General features: G+C 44.6%; 1 protein-coding gene across 1 annotated transcript in view; it reads left to right on the top strand.

The window, feature by feature from the left end:
- Depdc1b (DEP domain containing 1B) overlaps nt 1-15,950 on the top strand; it is a 59,444-nt gene that overhangs the window by 16,925 nt on the left and 26,569 nt on the right. The window contains exons 3-4 of the mRNA XM_075977839.1: nt 12,433-12,568; nt 15,029-15,156. Of these exons, the coding sequence (XP_075833954.1) occupies nt 12,433-12,568; nt 15,029-15,156 (264 nt within the window). The remainder of the gene's footprint in view (nt 1-12,432; nt 12,569-15,028; nt 15,157-15,950) is intronic.

The raw sequence follows: 15,950 nt of genomic DNA, 5'->3' as shown, positions 1-15,950 counted from the left end.
CGTGAGCTCAGTGATGGGAGGGTTGTAACAGGGTGTGGAGTACAGCAGGGCTGGGTTCCAAACCCAGCTATTGACAGTTTCCCATCCATGCATCTCTAAGTAAACTGCTTATACTCTGTGGCCCTGTGGCCTCATCTACAAACTAGGAATGCTAACATTTGGTCTTGGCCCACACTTAGGAGTAGGGATTGAATGGTTCTCTTGCCGCTTATAATATTCAGCCTGAATGTGCTTGTTGTTGGCAATGCAGTGGGGACAAGGTAGGCCTGTCTGTTCCTTGTCTCATGTTGTCTGTGTAACCCCCAAGTAAACGCTGTTACGTCTGTTCACTAGACCAGGGGCCGGCAGCCTTGTTTTATACGTGGCTGGATAGGAGATGGCTGGTCTTGCAGCCTCTGGCACAGCCCGATTCCCCTGCTTTCTGTCAGAAGCAGCTATAAATCGTATGTAAAGAGTGTGTCAGTAAGACTTTGTTTATAAAGCAAATGATGGAGTTTGACGTGCAGGCATAGTTGTTAGACCAAGGTTTACCCACTTGTGTCTCATGTGTAACAGGTACTTGTATTTCTTGCATCCATGTGAAGTTATATCGAATGAATGCAAACACAGGATCCTTTAGGACTTTGGAGTAGAGAAGGAGGTGGCAAGATAGTACCAGATGTGTATGATTGTGACAGTTTGAATGTAATTGGCTGCCATAATCTCATTGGGAGTGGCACTGTTAAGAAGGAGTATGGCTTTGTTAGCATGGGTTTGGCCTCGTTGGAGGAAGTCACTGTAGAGATGGGCTTTGAGGTTTCCTGAGCTCAGGATACTCTCTAGTGTCTCAGTTGACTTCCTGTTGCCACAAGATTTAGGACTCTTAGCTACTACTCCAGCATGGCATCTGCTTGCCTGCCATGCTCCCTGTCCTGATGATGGACTGAACCTCTGAGCCTGTAAGTGAGCCACCCCTATTAATGTTTTTCTTTATAGGTGTTGCGTTGGTCATGGTGTCTCTTCACAGCAATAGAAACCCTAGCTGAGGCAGTGATCCTTAGTGCTGTGGATAGGGAGTACCCAGAGGGATACAGGAGTTAATAAAGTGAACAGCTCATGGTGATGCAAGTCTCACCTGAGAAGGAAAGAACTGCAGGAACCCAGGACCAGTGCCTTTCCCAGGCTCCTGGGGTGTTCTCACGCAGAGTGCGGCTGAAGTCCTGCCTCTTCCGGAAGGAGTGGACTGATTCTGTTATTCCATGTGCCCCATGATGGGCTAGAAGCATCTTGTAGAAAACAGGGATGATACAGCGGCTGGGGGTTGTTGGCCTGAAGAGAGAGATGACCTCTGTGGTGAGCACAGACTGTTTCGTGTGCTGCAAAGAACCACTTCTCCATGCATGTTTGTGGGACATTCTCCCTAAGGGGAGGTCAAGAGGATGGGAATTACTAGGAAGACCACAGCTCTGGTCCCCACAGTTAGTCAGCTGCTGCTTCTCCCCTGCCTTCTTTTCCACCATGAGTTCTCTCTCCTCTGTCATCACCTTGCAGGCTTAGAGTGCTGTACCTGGCAGAGTGACCCAGAATGTCATTCCTGAGGGTCTGCACCCTCCTTGATCATCTTGCACTTCTCAGACTAGTCGTTCTGTACGGTGCCATCCACAAATGCAATGGGACAAGGAGGTAGCACGGGGTGCCATGCAGACATCGCTGCTCTAGGCTGTTCCTCCTGCCTCCACTGTACGAGCGCAGTCATCCTTTCTTCTGGTCAGAATCACTTACCCTTGACATGGTAGTCATTCTCCTCGCCCTCTGCTCCCTGGCCACAGGAGCAGTCCAGAGTGTCCCCATTCGATATCCTAGCAAGAGTTTATCCCTTTGGGGTCAGGAATACTACCAGCTGAATCCAGAGTGGTGGTGACCATCACTCCCCTGGGAGTTACTAGGAGGGTTGGAGAGCAAGGTTAATCAAAGGAGAGCATCCTTTGATTTTTGGTTTTAATCTAAGGGGCAGCAGCCATACCCATAGTGATCCCTCAGTTCCCAGATGGTTTCATTGCTGTAGGCCCTGCCTGTGTGTCCCCGTGCAGTGCTGCCCTGATCACTGTAGGTTTGTGACAGTCCCGGAGGTCAGTTTCCTGCCAGTGCTCCATCTTTGTGCTTTTCCAGATCTTATTCCTAGTCTAGGTCCTTTGTCTTTCCACATTGGTTTTAGAGTCAATGTGTTTATAATAATTCCTCCTGGAGTTTTTGAATGGAATTTCTGGTGGAATTCAGTAGATCCAGTTGGGATTTAACTTCTCAACAAAATTGAATCTACCAAGTCATAAACAGAGTACAGACATCTTTCTGTTTTATGTCTGTCTGTTGTTCTGCTGTTTTAAGTTATTTCAATTTTGAATATGTTTCATTAGATTTTAGGTCGTTCATGTTTTTTGATGTTACTATATACAGTTATATGTTCCTGACACACCTTCATGCAGTTTTATGAAATATAATTAGCAAATTTTCAGTATTTGTGTATGATATTTATGATGCACACACACACCATACTACTACTGCATGTGCTGAGAGGCTTTATAGAGCACAGTTAAAGCCCTAGAATTGTTGAAGATTTGTCTAACTCATGGATTTCTGGAAAACAGCAGCCCTGAAAAGACCAGAGCTCATGGTAATTACTCTCTGGCAGGTTTTTGTTGATGTTGAATTTTGTTTTGTTAGTCTAAAAGCCTGAGGCAAAGAAACAGAAGATTTGTTAAAGGTTATATTTTTTATTTGTGATGTGTGTGTGTGTGTGTGAGTGTGTGCGCCCGCGCGCAGTTGCGCACACAGAGGCCAGAAGAGAGGGATAGATCTTTTGAAACTGGTGGTTGTGAGCTGCTTAGCGTAGCTGCTGGAGCTGAACTCTGGTATTCTAGAAGACCAACAACAAATACCTAGGGAACCATCTTCTTAGCCCTCAAAGATTTAGAAAGTGTGTTTTCCTTATGACTTAGATGTCTTATTGCACTTTTGATTAAATACTAAATTTAATTTTTTTCAAATAAGTATGCCGAGGATAGTAGTTGTTTGTATTGTGTTAAAGGGCATTTTCAGCCATTATTTGGTGACGGAGGGGGTGCTAAGAGACCAGGGTTGCTTTGTTGGCTACTCAGGGAGGCTGATCACTTTGCTGCTCTTAATGTCTTTGGTATACACATGTGGAATTCAGTATGACTTTATAGTTCTGAAATTTATGATTTACAGTTTCTGAAACAGACACTTTGCCCAGCAGAGGGAGCCATGGTCTTTGGAATGTTCTCTTAGTGTGAGGGACCTCCCATGCTAGAGGCGATCGGCTGTAGTTGAACAGTGTGCACTGGTAGGGAAGCAGAGCCTCTTTCCCCACAGTGTTCATCACCTGAGAGCTCGCCAGGGTTTGGACACAGGTACGGATGATTCCACTGCTTCTGGTTTACTATATTTTTTCTTGAATTACTTATCCATATAATCTTTAAACAATTCATTATTATTTTTAAACACTTATTTTATGCATAGGAGAATTTTGCCCATGTATATCATGTGTGTGTTTGGTGCTTGTGTAGGGAGAAGAAGGAACTGGATCCCATAGAACTGGAGTTGATGATGGTTATGAGCTATGCGGTGAATGCTGGGAATTGAACCTGGGTTCTCTGCAAGAGCAAGTGCCGTTGACCATTGAGCCTTTTCCCCAGCCCCTAACAACCAATTGTCTTTGTTTCTGAAGTATTTTCTCTGTCCTTGACTTTATATAAAACTTACCAGAGTTTAATCTTTTGTTTGTGGTAGTTTTTTAGATCTGTTCATATTGATGTGTGTGATTACAGTTGGCTGTTTGTACCCTGACATACCAGCATTCCACAGCCTGTACCCCGTCAGTAGAGAGTTGGGTTGCTTCCATTGTGCTGTCTTCATCTATGTGGAGAGATTGTTCTGCCCAGCCAGTGTTATTTTAGGGTACCCAGCATTATCCCAGAGTTCATTGCATTTGGAGGGTTTGGGTATATTCCACTTGCTGGTACTGACAGATCCTCTTCCAGCACACATAGTGCTTGTTTTTATTCCACTGGCAGAAAATATCTGATAAGGATTGATTTACACATTGCCCCCCTGGTGTGCCTAGAGAGCTGTCTTACTGTGATGATATTTGGCATTACGCTGGTGACTGATGAGGCTGAGTCTTTTTATGCATGCTCATTATTTCCATCCGCATCTGGAAATACTTGTTTCTTTCACATTCTTACCTCTCTGTAGAACTTTTCCTTCTAGTAGATTCTTAGTAGTTAAAATAGGATATTTTGTCAATTAATCTTTTATCAGTTATATAGATGGTAGTGGTCTCTCAGTCTCCCTTTCGCGGTGCTGAGAAACGGCCTTGTGTACGCCAGGAAAGCAGCCTGTAACCTAGCTACACCTTCAGCCTTTGGTTTTGTCTGTTAGTGCCCTGCTGTGCCCTGCTGTGCTCTGCTCTGCCCTGCTCTGATTCCCCTCCCAACCCATCCCTTCCTCTCCCCTCTTCTGTCTTCCCCCTTCCTTCTGTTCTTCCTGTTACTTTTTATAGTCCAATCCAGGACTCTTGCACATGTTAGGCAAGCACTTGCTTTACCACAAAACCTCTAGGACTTGTTTTATGACATCCTGATGAATAGAAAACTTAATAATTTTATTATATCAATGTTTTGTTTTTTTCTTTGAGACAAGGTCTCACCTTGTATCTCTGGCTGGCTTGGAGCTCACTGTTCAAAGGTACCTGCTGTCAAGCATGGCTACTAAGTTCAGTCCCCAGAACCCAGATACAGAAGAAAGGAACTAACCCCCATAGATGTCTCAGTCCTGTGCATGCTGTGGCCTGTACCACAGCTCCAAGAAAGGAATCGCTTAAAAAGTCTTCATCTCCTGGAGTCTGAGAGTTATTTTTTTAGTATATTATCTTAAATCTCATATTTGCTGTGATATTTGTGTATGCATAGGTGTATGTGTGCGTGTGTGTGCACGTGTGCACGTTGTGTGTCAGGTGTCTTCCCACTCAACTGAATCATGGCTTTGACTGGGCTGGCCAGTAAGCCCTGGGGAGCTGCCTTTCTCTACCTTCTAGTTCTAGGCTTAAAGGAACTCACAGTCATGCCTGACTTTTTGTATAGGTGATGGGGATTTGAACTCAGGTCCTCATACTTACATAGCTAGTAGTTTTTTTTTACTCACTGAGCAGTTCCCTTAGCCTTTATGATAGTTTTTATTTTGAGTAAATAAAAGAGTTTTTGCTGTTAAAATAAGTGATCATAACAGAAGACACAGACCATTCTTGCGCTTCATGGTGTGAATCAGGCAATGTTCTGATTGTCTATGGCTGAGAAACAATGTCACCAAACTTCACTGGCTTAAAGTAACTATATTTTTAAATTTAAGCTACTTTTTTTTGTCTGTTTGTTTTTAAGACAGGGTTTCTCTGTTTAACAGTCCTGGTTTCCTGGAACTCCTTTAGTAGACTGGGCTGGCCTTGAACTCACAGAGGCCTGCCTCTGCCTCCCAAGTGCTGGGATTAAAGGCATGCACCACCTTTGCCCAGCAATCTATGTTATTTTTGAGAAAGGCTTATAAGCCCAAGGTATCCTAGAATTCATTATTGTAGCCCAGGCTGGTCTTGAACTCTCCATTTTCCTGCTTTAGACTCTCTAGGACTGGAATTATAATGTACCACAAGACCAGATTGTGCGCTCTCTCTCTCTCTCTCTCTCTCTCTCTCTCTCTCTCTCTCTCTCTCTCTCTCTCTCTCTCTCATACTCTCTCTCTCTCTCTCTCATACTCTCTCTTCCTTTCTTTGGTTTTTGGTCAAGAACTTAGAAGGAAATCAGTGAGCAGGCTGTTACCCACCAAGAGAGACTGTACAATGACTCCTTTCCCTTCTTACAACTATGGTGCCTTTGTAGCATGTGGACCAGTTCCTCTCTACAGAGGTTTCCTTCCCTCTGGCCTCTCCTTGTGGTATGTGCTTTGTGTAATATCCAGGGGTAGGGGAGTCTCCATATTTCCATGGTAGGTGGCTTAGGAGAGATTGTGTCCCATGCATGGGTCTCCCAAGTGCAAGTATTACCAGTAGTCGAGGAGAATGCTGATGGGTCCCCAAGATCTGTGCCTGGAAACTGCTTGTCATATTCTGCTTGTCAGTCCACTCATTGGGGTCAGGTAGAGAAAGCTCCTGTCGATGGAGACGCAGTGACATATTGGGTAGGAAGAGCATATGGAATGGGATGGGAAGAGCATATGGGATGAAAAGAGCATATGGGATGGGATGGGAAGAGCATATGGACGGGAGCTATGTTGTGGCCATCCTTGGAAAATATAATCTGTCAGAGTTTGCCTCTGGCTGCAACAGTTTCCTCTCATTTTCAAGGACCCGTACCCTCCCAGTGAGACAACTGAGTCTCATCCTGTTATGTCACGACATCTACTGATACGCAGTCTGAGATACATCTGCCATTTCTGTTACTCCCCAGAGTTCCGTGGGGCTCTCAGCTCGATTCTTTGCTCAACATTCGGAGTCATTCTTTGTGTAAGAAATAGCCCAGGTCTGCAGCAGGATATCTTTCTCAGACACTTCCAGTGCCCTGAAGGTTGAAAGTTGCAACAACTCATTTCGTTTCGAAAAGTTGAGGCGGCTTTGATTTTCATTTCTCCTTTCAACTGCACACATGGGTGGTAGTTCTGCTACTATTCCTGTCTTAAGAAGCTTGCGCTTCCTTAGGAATCCTGTTGTGACTTGCTCCATGAGATGGAGTCACAGTCTTAGAGTTCTTTGGCTCAGCTTCTGCTCTGTCTTGGGCTACTCAGAAGTCCTCTGTGACGTAGTCCCTTGTGACTCCTGAAGCCTATGATGGAGTATTGACTACATCCTCAGTCCCGGGATTTCCCAAGTGACAGGAGGGTCTTGTTACTTGTGACAATCTGCTTTGGTAAATACTGAGTGTTTGTTACTGCTGGGACCCTGGGCAACTTCCTGATGGGCTCAGTCTTGGGGAAAGACCGGGTATTTCTCCAAGACGCTGACAAATATCCCCCACAACGGTCCGTCCCAAGCTAGGAGACATGGGACTAAATGAACTGAATTCAAGCCACATCCTCAAATTTGAAAACACGGGGAATGACAGAGTAGACAGTGCACACTGGGAACGCATGGTCTGTTCAGTAACTGGCCACTGTGGTGCATGTAGGAGAAGTGACACTGCATCTCTACAGCAGACTGCCACAGTGACAGTCCAAAGGTGTTCACCCCTGAACTCTCTGCAATGTGATTTCGCCTTCATATTTTATTGCCTTGAATCCTTCTCACTGATGTATTACTTAGTTCACTTTTTCTTTAATGTCTTTCAATAGCATTATAAAGGACCTGCAATTTTTTTCTTTTCTTTCTTTTTTTTAAATTTATTTATTTATTTATTAAAGATTTCTGCTTCTTCCCCGCCACCGCCTCCCATCTCCCATTTCCCTCCCCCTCCCCCAATCAAGTCACCCTCCCTCATCAGCCCGAAGAGCAATCAGGGTTCCCTGCCCTGTGGGAAGTTCAAAGACCACCCACCTCCATCCAGGTCTAGTAAGGTGAGCATCCAAACTGCCTAGGCTCCCCCAAAGCCAGTACATGCAGTAGGATCAAAAACCCATTGCCATTGTTCTTGAGTTCTCAGTAGTCCTCATTGTCCGCTATGTTCAGCGAGTCCGGTTTTATCCTATGCTTTTTCAGACCCAGGCCAGCTGGCCTTGTTGAGTTCCTGATAGAACATCCCCATTGTCTCAGTGTGTGGGTGCACCCCTCGCGGTCCTGAGTTCCTTGCTCGTGCTTCTTCTCCTTCTGCTCCTGTTTTGGACCTTGAGATTTCAGTCTGGCTCTCCAATGTGGGTCTCTGTCTCTGTCTCCTTTCATCAGCTGATGAAGGTTAATATTCAGGAGGATGCCTATATGTTTTTCTTTGGGTTCACCTTCTTATTTAGCTTCTCTAGGATCACGAATTATAGGCTCAATGTCCTTTATTTATGGCTAGAAACCAAATATGAGTGAGTACATCCCATGTTCCTCTTTTTGGGTCTGGCTTACCTCACTCAGGATAGTGTTTTTTATTTCCATCCATTTGTATGCAAAATTCAAGAAGTCCTTGTTTTTTACTGCTGAGTAGTACTCTAATATGTATACATTCCATACTTTCTTCATCCATTCTTCCACCTTCAGCTGCGCATAGCTTTCACCTAGGGGTGGGGCCTTGTGAGCTCCCCCCCCCCCTTTCATGCTGGTTTGGTCTTGTGAACAGTCCTTCCTGACTTCAGGCCCTTAGAATCTTTGTTCCCTTCATTTGTCCTGCTCCTTGAGCGTTGGGGTAGGGAGGTGAACACTCCAGGGTCTTTTCTTCTCTGTACAAATCGCGTGTCTCTGTGAGCTGCTGTCCTCTTATGGTGTTTGTTTTGGAGACAGGCTTTGTGCTGTGTCTCCCAGGCTGGCCTCGGACTCCTGAGGGCATGCTCACACACCTACTGAGGAACTTATAAATCTTTAAGGTGTGTTGTGCTTTGAGCCAGTTAGTTGTGGAGCTTTTTAAAAAATTGCTTTCCTGTTTGGGAAATATTTCTATTTCATCCAAGTGAAGTTTGAAGCAGATCAGCTAATAGGGTGTCTAGCCCCAGACCGCAGGAGTCAAATGCTAGGATTAAACTGGTAACTTCTTATCTCCAGAAGGTAACTCCAGTAGTCACCACCAGAGGGAGCCCTTGTACATTTTTTTTTTTTACCCCCTCTGGCTAGGTCTCCAGACTGAAGTGGAAATAGGATACCTATCTGCCAGGTGTTATGGTGGCAAAGATCTCATCACTAGGTAGGGTGAGAGATAGTCTGCACATAAGAAATTCTGCTTTGCCCTTTGAGATATTTATTTCTCAGTGGATATACAAGGATAAAGTTTCCAAAGCTGAAGGGGAGTGTATAGATGTCCGACTCATCACTAAGTTACTATTTAAGGAGGTTTTTCCTTCTGAAGGACGCACAGGCAGCGCGTAAGATGCCAAGTCTGAACCCAGGTCCCCAGTTTTCCTACCATAGTGGAGAGTGAGCTGCGAGGTGCGTGGTTTAGGAACTTGGGTTATATACGCAGGTGAGTCTGTGGGAGGGCGCATGCCCACATGATAAGCTTGGGTTGGAAAGAGGTTTTGTTGTGACTGTTGGTTTTAAGGACTCAGAGTGGACCTAGGTGTGGTGCGTCTGTCATTTCAGCACAGTGGAAGGCTGAAGCAAGGATGATCTGTAGTTCAAGGCCTGCCTGGGCCGTAGCAAGGGTCTGCTTAAAAACAGAAGAAAAGGTTGGGGGGGGGGAGAAGAGGAGGAGAGAAGAGTTAGATGTTAGATGGACTGTTATGAAACAGCCATTTTCTTTCTTTCTTTTTTTTGGAGGGGAGGTAGTTCAAGGCAGGGTTTCTCTGTGTAGCCCTGGTTGTCCTGGTACTCACTCTGTAGACCAGGCTGGCTTTGAATTCACAGAGATCCACCTGCCTCTGCTTTCTGAGTGCTGGGATTAAAGTTGTACGCTACCACCACCCAGCTGAGAAAGCCTTAACATACAGACTCAAGTATCCTTGGCTGGCTTAATGTTTTCATTTATTTTATATTTGGGATTCTGTCACCTGCTTTAATAATCTGATTGCCACATAATCCACTGGGGGTGGTTTCAGTTTCTAACTGAACTGGTGATTTCCAGACCTCGTGGTTTTTCTTGTGATTCAGACTGACTTAAAATGCAGTGCGGCTATTGGATGTTCTTTTCAGAGGATGCGGAGTCGAGCTTTTCTCTCCTCGGCTCTTTTGAAGTCTCCTGTGACTGTTGTGAAGAGGTTCCTCTAGTGCTCTTGTTACCGTCATGTCTCCTGACTCACCGTGAGCGAAGTGTTCTTTGAAGACGTTGGCACTTTTAGAACTCTTTGATTCAGTGTGTGCCTTAGAATGAGACGCTCACAGCTCAGAAACTCACGACTGGTCCAAGAATGAGACCATGTGTGCATGAAGTTTGGGCCGTAAGCATCTGCATCACACCCCTTGTCCCTAAAGCTCCTGGAATGTTGCAGAAGACAGGGCTGGGAAGATGGTGAGAGCTAGAGGTGGGGAGGACCAGGGCCAAACACATCTTCTGGATGTGACTTAGGAGCTCACGGCATCGTGGATGTCTGCACAGATGAAGCCTGTCACATTCCAGTGTGTGCGTGCGTGTGTGTGTGCATGTGTGTCCGTGTTGGGGCGGGGCTTGTACACTCTTAGCTATTGACAGCCAGTGTCACCTAGGGGAGAAGAAGCACTTTTCTTTAAGGGTGTGGCCCCTGGTATTGACGATGTACCGAGGATGGCCTCATACTCATGAGGATGTGGAAGGTACAAATTTGACTTTGTGGAATATTTAAAAAGATAAGCTGGGGGGGGGGGGGCTGGAGAGATGGCTCAGAGGTTAAGAGCATTGCTTGCTCTTCCAAAAGTCCTGAGTTCAATTCCCAGCAACCACATGGTGGCTCACAACCATCTGTAATGAGGTCTGGTGTCCTCTTCTGGCCTGCAGGCATACACACAGACAGAATATTGTATACATAATAAATAAGTATTTTAAAAAAAGATAAGCTGGGAAGAGCTGGGTGGTAGATTAGTTGAGTGAAGTGGAGGGCAGATAAAATCCATTTGTGTACATGTATGAAATTTTCAATTAAACATTTTTTAAAGAATAAAATGTTTCCTATAGATATCACAGGGAAAATTAAATATATGTGTGTATATGTGTGTCTCTATGTATGTGTGTGTGACTGCAGTGCTCATGGAGGCCAGAAGAGGGCATCAGATACTCTGACACTGGAGTGGCAGGTGGTTGTGAGCTGCCTGACAGGGATGCAGGGAACCAAACTTGGGTTGTCTAAAACAGACATGCTCTTAGCCACAGCGCCATTTCTCTGATTCCTGTGGGGACGGTTTTGAACCTTTATTTGGGCCCGAATCTTAAAAACAAAAGTTAACAACTTCCTGATTTCTTGCATTGCTTTTGAGATGCTCCCCTATCCTTTATTGCAGTGCTGGGATTGAACATCCCAGACGCCAAAGTTTCCCACATGCTGGGCAAGAACTCTGCCCCTGAGCCACACATCCATCCTACTGATATATTTCACTGTATCCTGTTCTAAAAATGTATATAGGAACGTCTTAGGAGAAAAGACACATATTTAGCATAAGTTCTTTTTTTTGAAAAAAAATTCCTTTATTTATTATGTATACAATATTCTGTCTGCGTGTATGCCTGAAGACTAGAAGAGGGCACCAGACCTCATTACAGATGTTGTGAGCCACCATGTGGTTGCTGGGAATTGAACCCAGGACCTTTGGAAGAACAGGCAATGCTCTTAACCACGGAGCCATCTCTCCAGCCCCTAGCATAAGTTCTGTATTGGTGCGGTGCAATCCATTTTCAGGAGAGAATTCTTATGTTCAAGGTGGAATGGCCCTGATAGTCAGGGGATCCAGGAAGATGGGCCATGTGGAGAAAGCAGAAACATTCCAGACGGTTTTCTACCTCCCCGAAGATGGATTTCTTGGTTGGTATTTCAATCCCTGTGTGACATGTTGGATATTCCAGGGAAGAGGAGTTAGTCTTTCTGAGAAGTCGTTATAAAAGTGCACCCAGGGCTGGGCCTAGCTGGGTGGTGGAGTGCCTGCCTGCTGTGCATGACCCAGCACTGCCAGCGAAGGAGTCAATGGATGTCAGTCAGTGTGCTGCCCTTCGGCCTCGCCCACTGAGGATTTCTCCGTCTGTGAAATTTAGCAATAGAGCCAGGAGGCAAAGAAGATATCACGCTGGGTGAAACCAAGGGCCTCCCGTTGCATTAAGAGCACCTTTAGAACTGATGAGGTGACACACACTTGATACTGCCGTTCTGGCAGCATAAGCAGAGGGGTTGCCTAGGCCAGGAGTTCAAGCCTGAGTACCAAAGTGAGACCTCATCTTAAAGATAAAGGGAGAGAAAAAGAATTCAAGCCAGAAGCCAGCCACAGCTGTCTACACTGTGATCCCTGCTTTCCAGAGGAGGAGGCTGGGGGACTGTGAATGCCGGGTCTGTCTGGACCCTGTAGCCAGTCCCTGTCTCACTGAGACTGACTGATGGCGAGCTAAGGGTGTAGTGGTGGCCGAGGGCTGTGTAATGTGCACAGTGCCACAGGTTCAAACAAGGCTTATTATAAAAAATGTCTCATATTTTATACCCTTTCTCTATAAATATTATTTGGTGGGCATAATGAATGAATATCTTAAAAGTCATTGTTGATAATGCTATTACATGTTTGATAATTTAATCAAGAACGGGCTCATCACTCCCTTGAGTGCTGAACCACCTGTCTCCTATTGTCTGCAATAATAGAGCATTTCTTCTTGGATTCAGGTTTCCTCCTTCCTCACCCCTGAAGCCATATCCAAAGAAGCCCCTGCATCAAAGAGATGTCATCAAATTTCCAGAATGGAATGATCCCCCACCTGGCACTTCACAAGAGAACATTCCCGTGAGGCCGATTGTGATGGTAAGAGCTGCGGTAAAGACAGCGGGCACAGTATTGCAGTCGCTGGCTGCTGGGAAGAGGAAGTCACTGGGTCCATGGGGTTGCCATTGGTGATATATCCATTCTGGTGGATAACTCCCCCCCCCCCCCCCCGCCCACACAGTGGGCCCTGGGTAAACCCAGTGAGTTGTCACACAGCAAAAACAAACAACAAAATAAAGAGATGAAAGGGACATGGGGACCTGGTGGGGGAAGGGGTGAGGAGGGGACAAGAGGGGTGAGGAATGAGTGTGACCACAGTGTATTGCACACATGTGTGAACTGTCAGTGAATGAATGAATTAAAACAGTAGTCATGATTTCAATCCAGGAGGGATCACCTAGTGAGTTACCAGCGTGTCTAGTGCGCTCTCCTGGGTCGTGTTTGAACTGTTTGGGAGGCACTGTGAAATAACTCCCCACCTGCCAGGGCCGAGGCCATTTCACAGGCTTCTCTCCTGGTTTTCACCCTTACCCCTGACATGTGATAGAGCCTGTGGTGCCTGCTTTCATATGTTCATATGTTCAGTCAGAGTAGATTCTGCTAACTCCCTTTCCTGTCTTCTCCTGGAGGCTGTCTTAATTATTGTCTCAGGAGCATGAGCCGGGAGGCTGTCCTGTGGAGTGACCCCATTCCCAGCACAACGTATGAACAAACCTGGCTTCTTCCGGTCTCTAAAGAAAAACACACAGCCTCTTTTTTTCTCCTCCATATTTTTTTCTTAAAATATCCTTTGTGCTAACAAGACTGCCAAGATTGAGATGATGCTAAAAAATAAAATGCAGAGAATCTTTGATACGTCAGTTATGGAAGAAATTTACTGACCTTATTGATTTAGGTTAATCAGGTCTTATAAGACTAGACATCCAGACAGTTTTGTTTGTAAAGATGTGATGAAGCCATTTTTAGACAACCCAATTAAAAGAAAAAACAGCCCTCGCCCCCCGCAAAGAAATTCTGTGATGTCTCAGCTTGGGGAGGATAATTAAGGAGCTCAGGCTTATCAAAAATGATCAAGGCAAAGATGACAGCAGTGATAGAAGCGGGGACCCCACAGGGGCTTGCAGACTTGTCAAGGGTGGTGCTGACTTTGGTATGAATTTGACAATAGTGGTGGTTTATGGGAAATAGGAGTGCCTAGCAGGTGGATGGAGACAGTGACCCTGGAACTTAGAAGGGAGACAGTATTTGGAAATCCCTCGTTTACTTATTAAAAATATTTACTGAGAGCGTCCGTGTGTGACAAGTGTGCAGCGCACATATACTCAGTGCCATGCGACACAGTCTCCGCACGCGCAGTCCAGATAGAGGACAGTGAAGCAGAAGATACAGTGTTAGACAGCAGATGGAGACTGTGGGGTGCTAGCTCCTCGAGGACTGCCCAGTAGCTGTTAGTTCCTAGTCGAGAAAAGGTTCATACGGAAACTCCTTTTCTTCAGTTGTCTGTTTAAACACCTAACAGAACCTGATCTTGCAGAGGAATCACAGTTTGTTTCCCAGCACCCATGTTTATTGGCAGCAACCATCATAAATCCAGTGCTGCTGACTTCCATGGGCACCTGAACCCTATCTACCCCACTCTCTCTCCTTTAAAAACAACAACAACAACAAACAAACAAACAAAAAATAACTTTCTTGCTTTTTTCCGAATTAGTAAGATTTTTTTTATAGCAGTATATTTACAAAAATATATTCTAGAGACCCATTGTGAATGTTTTCTACCATATTTTTGCCTCTCACAGGTCAAAATTCTTCCCTGTGATTGAAAAAAAAAGTTTGACTTGTGTCTAATAGACTGACTGGGGCATGAACTGCTAGGAACACGGGTGTGGAGAGCTGTGTGGCTTGGGCAGCCTGAGCTTTCTGAGCCACCACCTGTCTCCAGAAGGTGTCGCTCCCTGGCTCTAGTCATCCTGAACCATTCTTGCAGGCTGCTTGCTTTTCTGCCCTTAGCAGTTGCTTAGGATTGGGTTGCTTTCCAATATTATATATTTGCTTTGATATTTGCTTATAAAAGAGAATTCTAGAATATATATATATATATATATATATATATATATATATATATATATATGATTACTCAGTTGGGACCATGTAAATCAAGACAAGCATTTCTGCACTTAATTTTGAATTTATCAAAATCTATTTCTCAGGTTAGTTGGAGCTCCCACAGGAAATAGCAGTGGTTTAATGCCGTACTTACTGCCTTAGCTCTTTTGCCATTCATTGTAATAGGACCTGATCTTGAGAGTCATTCATTCCTTCTCAGCAGTCCATACAAAGAAAGATAATTCTAACCATATTTTCAGTCAAATTACAAATAGACGAGTCAAAGGCATTTCTCATAAACTGTAGCATTTTATATTGAAAAATTTATTCTGGTTCTTTCTATTCTGCCCCTTTCATCCCTTCTTCCTCCCCATCCCCCTCCCGCCACATTAGAATTCTGAGATGTGGTTCAAGCGGCACAGCATTGCTATTGGAGAGGTGCCGGCTTGCCGTCTGGTCCACCGAAGACAGCTGACCGAGGCCAACGTGGAGGAGATCTGGAAGTCCATGACGCTATCCTAGTATGCACGCTTGATGTTTGGGAAATTGTGGGGTCTTCTTTCTACTTATCTCTTTCCTACTCTGCATTTTTAGTTTTCTGAAATTATGTTTAAAAATCTCAACTTTGCATAATCTGTACTTATGCTGCTTACATATATAATTTAACTGAATTTTTGAGAATTTTTTATTGTTAGATATGTAATAGTTAAAATATGACTTTGAATTCTTTTTTATTTTTTTTAAGCCTCTTGAGACATGCTCTTGCTTTGTAGCCCAAGCTGATCTTGAATTCTCTGTCATCCTGCTCAGCCTTTGGAGTGCTTGGATTTCATATATGTCCTACCATTACCAACTTAAAGTTTTAAACTTTCAGTCACTGACATCTTAAGTTTAATAAGCATGTAATGGAAAATTTGACCTTAAGGGATTTTAGTTAAAAAACTGTCTTAGAATTCAAGTTGTTGTGTGATTAAGTAATTAAGGAAGTATGCTATTGGAAAAGGATATTTTAGGTTATTTTAAATATATTCCATTCCTAACCCACTGTCTAGAAAGTTTGGGTACAGTAAATGAAAACAGTGCACCTTAAAGATTGATCTTTTGAGGTGATAAGGGGATGCTCAGTGGATAAGAGTGCTTGCAGTGAATGCAGCGAGGACCTTGGTTCAGATCTCCTGCGCAGGGTAGAAACTGACACGCCTGCTTGTGCCTGTAACCGTAGCACTGTGAGGTAGAGATAGGTGGATTCCTGGAGCTCTCTGACCAGCTAGCCAAAACAGTGAGCTTGGAGTTCAGTGAGACCTGCCTCATAAAC

This window comes from Microtus pennsylvanicus, chromosome 6 (genome assembly GCF_037038515.1).
Source record: "Microtus pennsylvanicus isolate mMicPen1 chromosome 6, mMicPen1.hap1, whole genome shotgun sequence".
In the NCBI taxonomy this organism is placed as follows: domain Eukaryota; kingdom Metazoa; phylum Chordata; class Mammalia; order Rodentia; family Cricetidae; genus Microtus; species Microtus pennsylvanicus.
Note: the sequence above shows the minus strand (reverse complement) of the source record. Positions and strands in the feature narration are given on the sequence as shown.